This window comes from Puntigrus tetrazona, chromosome 3, assembly GCF_018831695.1.
Source record: "Puntigrus tetrazona isolate hp1 chromosome 3, ASM1883169v1, whole genome shotgun sequence".
Classification (NCBI taxonomy): Eukaryota; Metazoa; Chordata; class Actinopteri; order Cypriniformes; family Cyprinidae; genus Puntigrus; species Puntigrus tetrazona.
This window is the reverse complement of record NC_056701.1, coordinates 10821298-10834576: the sequence shown is the minus strand read 5'-3', so window position 1 is coordinate 10834576 and position 13279 is coordinate 10821298. Positions and strand designations below refer to the sequence as shown.

The 13279-nt window shown below is 38.0% G+C and overlaps 1 protein-coding gene across 2 annotated transcripts; it reads left to right on the top strand.

Moving 5' to 3' along the window:
* Positions 1-99: 99 nt before the first annotated feature.
* bcat2 (branched chain amino-acid transaminase 2, mitochondrial) lies at positions 100-12129 on the top strand. 2 transcript variants are annotated; one of them, XM_043229819.1, is made up of 18 exons: positions 100-559; positions 637-675; positions 769-872; positions 1218-1284; positions 1490-1581; positions 1668-1772; positions 1857-1924; positions 2026-2122; positions 5856-5930; positions 6401-6601; positions 7391-7501; positions 7646-7765; positions 7857-8020; positions 8848-8990; positions 10050-10135; positions 10426-10566; positions 10682-10756; positions 10852-12129. In XM_043229819.1, exons 1-18 carry the CDS (start codon positions 472-474, stop codon positions 10891-10893), a joined length of 1818 nt encoding a protein of 605 aa, XP_043085754.1. In that variant the 5' UTR covers positions 100-471; the 3' UTR covers positions 10894-12129. The 2 variants fall into 2 exon arrangements, with proteins under 2 accessions (XP_043085754.1, XP_043085748.1); XM_043229813.1 differs by lacking the exons at positions 100-559; positions 637-675; positions 769-872; ... (3 more) ...; positions 1857-1924; positions 2026-2122 and adding an exon at positions 3861-4225.
* The last annotated feature ends 1150 nt before the right edge of the window (positions 12130-13279 follow it).

Here is a 13279-nt window from a genome sequence, read left to right as displayed (position 1 = left end):
TCGATAGCGTTCGTGTTCAAAAAAAAAAAGCGTGTTACAAAATACAGCTGCTTTGCGAACCTCACGCGCTCCAGCGCGCATGCTCAGTTATCTACAGCGGTTCTGCATCAGGCGTGATGTCCGACGGGAGTCTGTTCTCAGTTCAGTCCGCCGGAGTTTAGGAGTTTAGAGCACCTGCCGGAGCAGCGCCGTCGAGTTGGGCAGAGCTGGGGAAACCGGAACAGGATCATATTACAGACGATTCATTCGGACTCGGCGAACCGGTTTATCAAGTTTGCTAAAATAGCTTCAAAATATCGATTCGTCCAGGAAGCGATCAGTTGACACACACACACACACACACACATGACATCGGTTACTACTTCTCTATCAGATGATTTCAGCACGTTAGAAACTGCTTACTCGAGTGTCAGCCTATGCAGAAACCTGACATTATTTACATCTGCTGAATAAGTGAACGTTTTAAGTAGCATGGCTTGTGCTCAGCGTTATGTCAACAAAGTTGCCATCGTTACTGGGGGCACTAAAGGCATCGGAAGGGGCATCGTTAAAGTGTTCGGTAAGGGTTTGTGATGTTTATCTTTAATCGAACGCAAAAGGAGAGTTCGCGAAATTAATTTTGTGTCTGCTTTGCAGTGCAAAATGGAGCCAAGGTTGTGTTCTGCGCGCAAGAGAGTACGTGATTGATTTAAACACTTTTAATGAACTTATTCGTCTCTTTCGCCAAAAAAAAAAATGCTATTTCTCTCTTTTTTTTACGCTCGTCAGCTGAGCTGTCTGCTGGTCAGTCTCTCGAGTCTGCGCTGAATAAGGAAGGACCGGGGTCGTGCACGTTTGTGTCATGTGACGTGACAAAAGAGGACGACATCAAGGTATTTATTATCTTCTTATTAAAGATGTATTTACATGAGAGCGAATACATAATGCAGAGGAAGTGCATAGAATGAGCGTAACAATTAATAACTAATAAATAATAATAATAAAAAAATGTATTTATTTTATTTTGTTCCGTTTTGAAAAGATTTCCGTGAGATTAGAAATATAAAAAAATAACGCATAAACGTTTTTTTTGTGCTGTTTTGTGGGTTAGGCTTTTAAAAATAGTTTTTTTTTACGATGTAGCTCCATTGACATTATGCGTAATGACCTTTTTTTCCATACAAATGTGTCGTATATGTATAGTTTCATTAAATGTAATGTCATTTTTCATCTCGAAGCGATTAATCAATGTGACGACGGAGAGATTTGGACAAATAGACTGTCTGGTGAACAACGCTGGGTGGCGTAAGTCGGGGTTTTTTTTTTCACCCTTGTTATTTGTTGTGCTTTTTAATCTGTTCGCTTTTTAATTTTAGGGTCATTTGGATTTATTTGGAGAAACGCATATTTATATTTAAAAAATGCATATATAAATGCATTATATAAAAAATAGTAATAAAAAAAATTATATTCTGTAAATATAATGTAATAAATGTAAATCCCCTATCAGACCCCCCTCACAAGACCACAGATGAAACCACTGCGGACGAATTCAGAGACCTGCTTAATCTGAACGTTATCAGTTACTTCCTTACTTCAAAGGTAAGGAAGTGATGTAAATTAAAAAAAAACAAAACTTCTCTTTACTTGTGCCAAACGATTTTTTTTGTTAACCTCTTTTCATCCAGTATGCGCTTCCGTATCTGCGTAAAACACAAGGAAACATCATCAATTTGGCCAGCCTCGTCGCCTCAATAGGTCAGAGAGATGCAGCTCCCTATGTGGCAACCAAGGTGAGTTTCTCTGCTTGTCCTGAATGCTTTACTTGGTCATCTTGCAAGCTGTGTGTAACGGTAATACTCACATGTGTGCGCAAGGGGGCGATCACCTCCATGACTAAAGCAATGGCCGTGGATGAGAGTCGCTATAGAGTGAGGGTGAACTGGTGAGTGGCATTACACCCAATCCCCCTGACATCTAAACTACGTATTTAGGATTTTCTCTATTTCAGATCCAGTGTTTATTAACATTCAAACTCTTCTATAGCATCTCTCCGAGCAATATAATGACGCCTTTATGGGAGGAGCTTGCCGGCCAAACAGAAGACGCGGCTGCCACTATTAAAGGGGGAGAAAATGCTCAGGTAGGTGTTAATAAGGCTAAATCATTAGTAGTGTTCTGCTGAATGTATTATAGCAACATATTTGTACTCAACAGCTAATTGGTCGAATGGGAACGGAGATTGAGAGCGGGTTAGCTGCCCTCTTCTTGGCAGCTGATGCCACTTTCTGTACTGGGATAGATTTGTTTCTGAGCGGAGGGGCTGAACTGAACTACGGCTTCAAAAGCCAAATTCTATAACAGGACAGCGATGGAAAAGCCCACGAAATGATAACACGGCTTCATTCCTCATCTCAAACAGCTTGTTTCATGCTGCTTTTCAGGGAAACTTATTTGCAGACTTTGCAATCTGTTTTAAATCATTGTGCGAAATGATCGGCACAGCTTTCATTTGAACTAAGTTTAATTTAGACAATCAAATTTACCGAAGTTCTAGGCAATTACAAATTGTTTTTCTTCGACTTGCCATTTCGCACTTTCATGCCGCCTCATGATCATGTAAATGGTGCAATAACTGTTCAATTTTAAGCCAACTGCATTTATTTGTATATCTAATAGTAATTTTGGGAAAATCTTAGTCAATCTGAATGCTGGGTTCTTAATATTTTAATGCAAATATTAGCTAACTATAATGTGATTAAAAGGGACCTGCACTGTGAATTACAGTACCATGAATGTGCAAAGACGTACTGGTGTTTACATGTAAACATTCCCTGGACTATTTGTTACACAGTAATCCAATTTTAATTGTGATGTAGTGATTTTTCACATCTTGAATGACTTTCGACGGGTTGTGATTTGCCTCATACATTGTATTTGTATCATTTGTAGAAATTAAAAAGCCTAATTTACGCTGTTGTCGTTATTTTCCCTAATATTATCTAGAAAAAGTATGTCAGAACATCTTTAGCTTGGCCAGTGCCAGTAATGGGGATTATTGTGAAATAAACATACAAATTGTACGTGCATAGTCTTTTGTTGTAATGTATAGAATGTCGTGGTTGGACCTTAACAATATTAAACAGTTGGAAATGCATTGCATCTCTCTGAGCAATATAATGACGTCTTTATGGGAGGAGCTTGCCGGCCAAACAGAAGACGCGGCTGCCACTATTAAAGGGGGAGAAAATGCTCAAGTAGGTGTTAATAAGGCTAAATCATTAGTAGTGTTCTGCTGAATGTATTATAGCAACATATTTGTACTCAACAGCTAATTGGTCGAATGGGAACGGAGATTGAGAGCATTGGAAATGCATTGCATTATATGCAAGTAAATAACAATCAGATTGTTACTGGTTTGGTAAGATTGCCTAACATAGATTTAAGAGTTTAAGACAGAAAATTAAATATGAAGAAAGAAAACCCAATTCAATTTAATATGCAGATGGTAACTAGGCTTCTGTGCAATCTAAAAGCCAGTGTTTACAATAGTGGCCAACACAGGTGACAGTCTATTTCTATTTTCATCACATCATCAGCTAAAGGTATTGACACAGAACATATTTCTTCAAATGCCCAAAAGCCAATCATTTATCCGGATCGGACCAACGCCTCACACACTGGCCAATGAATGCAACGTTTCCTCATAACCTTGTTTAACCCCGCCGATTGCGTAGATTTGACCCCTTACTTGCTTATCCAATCAGAAGCGAGAGACCCGTCACTCCCACCCGCGGCTTACTATTAACCCTTTGATGAACATGAATGACTTTCACCATTCATATAAAAATCGTAAATATGATGATGATGTAATCGACACCTTTTTATTAAGCTTATCGCAGAAATAAGTGCTCAGAAATAATAATAATAATAAAAACGTCCTCATCGTTTAGAAAGCCTGAAGTCGGCAGTATCCGGCTTATTAAGGCTATATCCTGGTGAATAATAACATTTAGCATATTTCAAACAAGCCTTCTGATGAACATAGCTCACTGAACTGTGTCGAAATCAGTGCGAATGTGCTTAATTAATTAATTAAGAACCCTGGAGGGATTCAAACCCTGAGCACTTTGCCGCTGTTTTCTAAGGGGTCCAATCCGGAACGCAGAGAGTCCCAGGCTGTTGCTCCCACTCGGACTAGTTTACCGTTCATCTCAGCACAGCAGCGATGGCAGCGATCAGGACGGTGAGTTCAAAGATCATTTCGCTTATCTCCCCCCCACCACATCTCCAAATTCTTCTGTCAATAATTAACAACACCCTATCTGGAGTATTTAACGGAACCCGATTTGGCGGCTTTTAACTGCGGGTCATCGTCGATGCAAATCCACAGCACGCAAGTTTCAACGGTCACATGAGCGGGACGCGTGTTTTTAAGAGATGGGTTTGACGTGCATGAAACATCAGAGGGTCGTTCGTTTTGTTTCTCACGCTAAATTGCTGCTCGTGTCCAAATCTGTCCGTAAATCGCAAAAACGCGGATGAACGCGTAATGAATGAGAGCTCAGCTTTCCACGTATTTCCGTGTGGACGCGACTATGGCAAGCCGTGTTAACAATCGCTCATAAATACGCAAATAATGTTTAACGTTGCTAGCGCTTTCTTAAGAAACTGCTATTGATATTTCTAAATTGATTAGCAGAATGTACAGCATTTATATAATTGTAGTAATAGCGATCACTGGTTTTTTTGTAGTGGAGTCAATATTGCTTTGCTAATCAGTAACTATTTCACTTTTACTGGTTATAATTTGCAAATGTAATCAATAGGTGTGTCTGTATTAATTACCTAGGCCTTCTTCTGACTAGTATGTAATCTACTTTATTGCTATTCTTGTTTTACTTGTTCCTCCTTATGAGGGGCTAGTACTTACACCCCTGGTTTCACAGACGAGGTTTAAGCCTAGCCCAAGACTAAACTGTAAATCTGAGCTGTTTCGGTTGAGAGAAACGTGTTCTTTAAACATGTCTGTGCAATTTGTGTTGTCTTAAGATGAATTTTTTTTAAGGCGTGTTTATAAAAATGACTTAATTGTCCAAACCGAACCATGGCCTGATCCTGATCTAGTCTAAGCCTATAAAACCAGTCCTTAGTTACATGCTACCAAATCTAAGTTTACTCTTACTAGATTTTAATGTTGAAATTTTAATTTTAAATGTTTTCACATTCGTATTAATGTTTCAATTTCAGAAAATTCAGACCAGCCCTATGTAAAAATCCTTTGTAAATAGTGAGATTTAAAAGTTAGTTACATCGTAGAGTCCTAATACTAGTGAAGAAAAAAAAAATGGTACCAAAGAGATGAGTGAATGAATACTATATTATTTAAAGTAAATAAATATACTATGCCAGTATATTGGGTTTCTTGCTTGTAATTAAAACAATACTAGTTGCAGTAAGATATGCTAGTTAGTTTTTCAGTAATAATGGTGAAACATCTTGCTATAAGACACTTTAGCCTGCCAAAGTATGCAGAGTTTGAGGTCACCCGAAAGAGCTATCTTGTAGCCCTGCTCCATTATTTATTATGTAAACAAATATCTCATTAAAAAAAGCGGAAAGAAAACAGTAATATAAGTAGGATTTGTGTGTCTTACAGTAAAATGGCAAACACGCGTTCGCTTTGCTTGTTGACTCGGGGATTTTTTAGCTATTAAAAGCCCCTTTACTGTGTGCACAAACGCAGGTTTATACTGCTGGTGCATGCTCAACCTTCACATCTCACGAGGGCTGAACAACAGCTGTCAACATGCTCCGTGTCTGATTGAGCCATGAAAGGAAGCGGCTGAAGTCACGCTCTGTATCTGTGTTTTAAGGTCCTGAATGGGCGCTTTCTTCAGCCTCTCTCCCTGTCGTGTGGGTCGTTGCGGTTCGTCAGCTCCTCCTTCAAGGTACTGAAACAAACCTGTTGTGCCAGGTTTATGGACTACTTTAATTTCCATGCCACCACAAGTCATTCTGGGCCTCAGGTCTTGTGATTGTGTGTTTGTTTCACTCAGAGTTCACGATCACAAGTTCATGATTTCCGGCTCACCCTGAGTTGCATTTTCTGAAGTGTTAAGCAGGTCACGGTGTCGCCTTGTGGGTTCTGACGTCTCTTTTCTTTGTGCTTTTGCTTTCTTGCAACCTTTTTTTTTTTTTTTTTTTTTTTTCCCTCTCTTCTCACCACAATTTAATTTACTTCAATTTCCATAAGAGCTTGACTGGCATGACGAATCCAGATTAATTTTTAAAATGCATGTGCAATCAATTATAATGAATAAACCTCTCTCCACGTGCCCGCTTTACTCCCCGCCCCTCTCTGTCTTTTCGTTTTCTCTCCCTCTTTCTCTGTCTCTCTCTCCCCGGTTGTTTGTGTCAGGCTGCAGATCTTACCATAGAGAGGAAATCCGTACCGAGTCCAAAGCCGGACCCCTCAACCCTTGTGTTCGGCAAGCAGTTTACAGACCACATGCTGACAGTCAGCTGGTCTGAAGCAGGAGGATGGCAGGCACCTCAGATCAAGCCCTTCCAGAATCTGTCCCTTCACCCTGCTTCCTCAGCCCTGCATTACTCTATAGAGGTAATGTGTGTGTGAGCCTCATGACTCCAAGTACCCTTTTTATTTATATTTATTTATATTTTAAGTTTTTACCAAAAGTTCTGTTAGATTGTAAATGCTCTGCCACAACGAACTGTGAAAACGTAGAAATCAAACGTCTGCATTTTTAACCATGATCATTTATTGCAATCATTAATTTAAAAAAAATAGCTTTTAATTATTTTTGTGTAAGCTGATTATATGTCTAAATCGTTTACTTCTTGTAAAATGATTTAATATTGCATTAAATAATCTTGATAAATATACAGTTAATTATGCAGCTCACAATGATGTTATATGCAATACCTCTCTGAAGATTGGGGTCAGTATGGTTTTTATTTATTTTTTCAAATATAAAAAAAAACTTTGAGCCCTAAATCAACATATTATAATGATTTCTGAAGGATCATGTGACACTGAAGACTTGAGCAATGACTGCCATTATAAGATCATGTAACATTGTAAAATGCATTAAATTAGAAAATGCAGTAATATTTCTGTTTAAATGTATTATGAATATAATATATTTGCTGCATTTTGTTTCACAAACTGCTTTGGTAAGCTTGTCGAGGCTGAGTATTTGTACTTCTGCAGTATGTATTCCCATGAATGTTCTGCAGTTATTTGACCTTGTCTTAATATAGGTTATGATCCATTTTGAACTGTAGGGCTTTACTAATGTTTAAGGCTACAAAAAAAAAAATCTATCTTTCCTTTATATTTATTCATTCATATTTATTTATTTTTTATTTTATGATGTTTTCTTCTCAGCTATTTGAGGGCATGAAGGCTTTCCGAGGAGTAGATAACCATATCCGTCTCTTCAGGCCTATGCTGAATATGGAGCGCATGTACCGGAGCACAGAGAGGAGCTGTCTGCCTGTTAGTCTTTATCTTACTCCGAGAGGCATTACTTCAGCTTATTGACTAATGCTCCATGATATTATCACATTTGCACTTAGCCGTACTGTGTGCCATATCCTCTCCCATCTCCATCAGCAGATTGTCTCTCTGTCTCTCTCTTAGTTGTTTGATAAGGGCGAACTGATAAAGTGTATCAGTAAGCTGATTGAGATCGACCAAGAATGGGTTCCTTACTCCACAGACGCGAGCCTGTACATCAGACCAACATTCATAGGAACTGAAGTAAGAAACTTTCAATATTAAGATATCATTTCTGAATGTTTTTGGTCTTTATCTTTAATGGTGGGTGTTTTTTGTTTTTGGCTTTTGGCAGCCTTCTCTAGGTGTCTCTCGAGCGGGTCATGCTTTGCTCTTTGTCATCGTCGGGCCCGTTGGACCTTATTTTTCAACTGGAGGCTTTAGTCCAGTGGCATTGCTGGCAGATCCTCAATACGTCCGGGCCTGGAGGGGCGGTGTCGGAGAATATAAGATGGGAAGGTACATTTTTTTTTAAATTATTTCACAAAAAAATGTAAAAATGAATTTACTCATTCTGGTGTTGTTCTAATGGTGTATGCCCTTCTTTCTTTTTCGGAATACAAAAGGAGAATTAAAAAAAGTCCTGCTCTCATATTGGCAGTAGTGGCTAGCATCCAAAAAAAAAAGAGCAACAAACATGTCACAGAATTATCGTATGAAACGTATTCCAATTGTTCTGGGGATATACAGTAGTGTTTGGTGGAAAAACAAACAGAAATAAAAAAAAAAACATTTAATGAAAACCATGACCTTCAAAGTTCTCCTATATTTTCCGTAAGTGTATTAAATGAAAGAAGCGAGGCTTTTTTTTTGGTAAGAAATTCCACTTTTCAATTTCTCATTGTTGCAGGATAGTGATGCATCTTTTTTCTTATGGCGTGGTCATGAATTGCAAAAGATTTTTTTTCACCATTGTTATTGCACTTGGGAGTTTTGGATTTGGCTTTTCACTTTCAGGTTATTCAGAGAAATACTTCAGCTTGAACAGGCCGCAGTAGGCTGCTCATGGACAAGTTGCAGCTTGGGATGGCTGTAAATTCTTTGCAGTCTGCTGACCCTCTGGTTTCTGTTTATGTGCTCTATCTGTCTCTACTCACCTCTCTTATCAGTCCTTATCTTACTGTCCCATTAGGCATTTAAGGTCCATTTCGGCAAAGCCTGCGCTTGGTGTTCAGATTATCAGATCTCTTTGTTGTAGACCTCTTCCTTTTCAATATGTAGTTTGAATGTAATCGCGTGTTTTGTGGCCTGAATGCATCTCAGTTTGTGGTTTTAATGTTTCTTAGTAACTATGGGCCGACAATTGCTGTTCAGAGTGAAGCGGCCAAGCAGAAGTGCCAGCAGGTCCTTTGGTTGTACGGGGAGAATGAAGAGATCACTGAGGTTGGAACCATGAATCTCTTCATCTACTGGACCACAGAGAATGGAGGTGAGAGGGAGAATAGCTTCTAGAGACCTCTGCACTCTTAACATGTGCTTGTAGTTGTAAATGTGTACTTTACTACCCAAAACGTGCTTATTTAAAGGTACACATTGCACTGTTGGCACTTTACTGGTTACAAAAAAAATTAAAACTGGGTGCGTTTCGTTGCAAAATATTGTAGCCGAATATCACAGGTACCGGGCTACTCCAAAAGTCATCTGTATGTGACAACAAAGACACTTAAAAGTCTTACGTCATGCCAAACTCATAAGACGTTTGTTCGTCTCTAAAACACAAATTAAGATATTTTTAGTTAATAGACAGCAATGCAACTACCACATTCAAGGCCCAGGTAGCAAAGACATCATTAATTTTAATTTTATGAAGCCGTGAGAATACTTTTTGTGCACTTTTTGTCAATGTGCGTTCACAAGAGTAAGGATAAACCACTAATGTCACATGGACTATTTTAATAAAGTCTTTATTATCTTTGTGGGCCTTGAACTTATTGGTTGCTGTAGCTCTTCGATTTCTTCAAAAATATCTTAATTTGTCTGATAAACGGAGGTCTGTTTATTGACAGAATTTTACATTTGTAAAAAAACATCGCTTTAAGTGCTTTTTGTTGACACGTTTTCTTTTGAGAGAAAATAACTTTATACACGGTGCACTTTCAGATTTAAAACTGCAGGATGTCTTCATTCACTCAGAGCGGTGTTACACACTGCACGAAAGGTCATTTTTAAAATTGAAATAGAAATCTCAATCATGCAGTAGTTTTTCTCTACTATATTTAATCGACTAAACATAAATAGTTTGTAACTCATACAAAACTCATGGAAACCCTGACAAGAAGAAAAAAAAGTCCTAATATATATTTATATATTGCTTCTACTCCTTTTCTCACTCTCAAAATAGCAAGGTTAAGTCAAGTAAACGGCGTCTGCAGTGTGCGTGATTCGTGATGTTGACATTTTTAGCCATTTGGTTTTCCATGAAGAATAATGGCCTCCCTCTGCTGGTGATAAATTTGAATGCATCTTAATGTATTTGCTGACATTGTAGAGAAAGAGCTGGTCACCCCTCCGCTGGATGGAGTCATTCTTCCAGGAGTCACAAGGCAGTCGTTGCTGGACCTTGCCAGAGAATGGGTGAGAAACAAGAACGAGAACAGCTCTCACCTTCGTATGTTCTTTAAAACGCATTACTGTACAAACATGGTTTTGCAGTGTTCAAGTAATTGGCATATAACCGAGACTTTTTAGGACATGTGCCATTCTAGCACTATGGCATTCTTTTTTTAATACCACGTAATGCTATGAAAAATACTATGGTATATGAATACAAAAACTGCTGCATATCAAATACCAACATTCCATTATCATACTTTTGGCATAGTACTGTTTGTAAGGGCCTTTTTTTTTTTTTTTTTTTTTTTTAGGGGGACTTTAAAGTGACAGAGCGCCGAGTTTTATTGAAGGAGCTGATAGGCGCTTTAGATGACGGGCGGATTCTGGAGGTGTTTGGTTCGGGCACTGCATGCGTGGTGTGTCCGGTTGGAAGTCTGCTCTACAAAGGACAGGTAAGCAGGAAATGCACACTTCGCTTCTCCCATGCAAATCGTATCTTTCAAGTGTAATAAACGATGCATATTTATTGCAAATGCAGTTCATGTTATATGTTTATATATATTTTAGACTTACCAAATTCCCACAATGAAGAACGGTCCAGACCTTGCTAAGAGATTCCACAAGGAGCTTACTGACATCCAGGTGGAGACGTGTTTCAATTAGCCCTTGAATGATTGATGTTCCTTTCGTTGCGTTGTTACACTGCTCTAACCTCTGCCCTGTTTTTTCATGGACAGTACGGACGCACTCAGCGGGACTGGGCGCCGGTGATCGTCTAAACGGTCTGATGCAGGTTTCATGTCTATAACCTCTCATCTCAAGTGTTTGTGTGTGGACTAAATAGACGGGTGTTATTCTACAATAACAACCTTTCTAAACAGAAACCACTTATTAAATATATGCAGTCTTTCCATATGTCCTTACTCGCTTGCTTGAATATCCATACAGCACAATTTGTAGCACTAGAAATCGTCCTTAAACCTAAGCACAAGTATGATAAGCCATATATAAGCATACTTTAGGCAACAAGCAAATATGTTCTCCTTGCAATAGTTACTGATCCAATCTGTAGATTTCATTGTTTTTTTTTTTTTTTGTTCCTTTTTTATAAACCCGTCTTGCTTTTTCTATCTCCTAAAATGTTATTTTCCTACGACTTTTAACTTTTATTAACATTAATATTGCGGGAATGGTGCTAAGAAATCAGGCGGTTGAGAAGGATAAGGCTTCAGCACGTAATCATTTCAATGTAAATGTTCGTTCACTTAGCTGCTTTTTTTTGTTTGTCTAACTGGAGAACACGCGTCATGATTTCCGTTCTTACTAGCAAGAGGACAGACAGCTATTCGTTTTGCATCAATTTAAACCGTTCCGTTTCTTTTGAAAGACACTAAATTGGTATTTTAAGTCCGAATTTGTAAAGATGATTGTATATGTCTGTTTAGAGAAGGACAAAGACCGCCCGATGTAGACGATTTGAAACCATGAGCTGAACTTATGCACGCACAAAGGGCTTCTGGACGGCCCAGACATAACGGCTCTAGAGACCACTAGAAAAGTCTTGATGTGATAATCGTAGGTGATCATTACTAGGCTTTGTGTGTGTGTGTGTGTTATCTATATGATATCCAGAACAATAATGTGACCTGTATGTACATGTGTTTGTGAAATATATTATGTTCACTGAACATGTAGAATGTATTGGTTTTAACTTATCGCTGGCGTTGTTTTAATGGCTAGAATACCTATAGGCTCATTGTAAAACCCCTCTTTGTTCTTCATTTTAAACTTGTGTTTTAATCAATGCACTCCACATCTCTTCTGTCTAAGTGCCTGATGGAGTTGGCTGTTACTTTCTCCTTGTTGGCTGTATCTTTCACATTTGTCATTACTGTGCGGAGGGGGCTGCTGCTGCACTCGTGATTGGTTTGTTTTGTTTGAAGGGTTTTTCGGAGTAGATGTCTTTACTTTTTCTCTTACTGTATTTTTACAAATAAATTCAATTTGCATCCAAATACGTAATGTTTTTTTTTTGCTTCAATCGCCTACAAATATTTGTTTCTTAGCGTCTACTTTGATCAGCGATGATATTCGGTGGATGTAAAACGTTTTCTGCGGAATTTCCGAAAACCAAATTTTGGTTTATTTCTTCCAGACATAAAAGTAGTATTTGTAGTGCCATTTGTTTTTTTTTTTTTAAAGTTACCATTTAAATCCATTAAATATAAATATTAGTTTTGATAAATGATTAATTGCATCCGAAATAAAAGTTTTTGTTTAGATAGTGTGAGTGTGTAAGTTGTATATTTGTGTGTATTTATAAATACAAACTTTTATACATTACACAAGTTTATATTTATAAATCTAAAATATATGAATGTGTATATACATGTAATTATTTCCCAAAAATACATACTGAATGTATTTTTATATATACATGAACTGAACACATGCACATAAATATATATTTTTGTTTGTGTGTGTGTGTGACCCTTTAGATTCCCAGCTCCATGTTGGTGGTGCTTCTCTTCAGCTTATCTCACTCATTTTCTATTTCTAGGCTTCAGATCAGAAACTTGGTTTTGTCCTCAGTGACCCATCTTTGTGTTGTTTTAGAGGTTTGTATTTGGATTATTGTACAGTTGAAAGAACCCAAACATTGCCCATTATAAGATTATTTGTTAGAATCCAAGATGTATTTAAACAAGATGTCAGGCCTACAACATAAACATATAGCAGTGTATTTAATTGTACCAGCCTACACATGGGGTACTTTTTTATGCCTGTGTTCACCCAAGCCATCTTGAGTGTTTGCTTTTTTTTTTTTTTTTTTCTTTCATCTGACCTTACAAGATAGTCACATTTAAATTCCACGTCATGTATGATAATTGAATATGCATGGGTTTGTTTTTCGGATGAGCTAGGAGAATTTTTCAAGCAACATTGGGGTGATTTGGGTTTTCTGACCCAGAGACTCTAAATGTTTTCTGCAATTCTCCAGCTGTAGTCCTGCGAGAGTCTTTGGCCACTCAAACGTTCCTCCTCACCGTGCGTTAGGACGATACAGACACAAGTCCTTGTTCAGAGAGTGTCGTAACATTTTCTGTTGATTGGAAATTCGTAATTATTTCCCTGATTGTGGAAATTTGTGAAGCTTTATCTTTT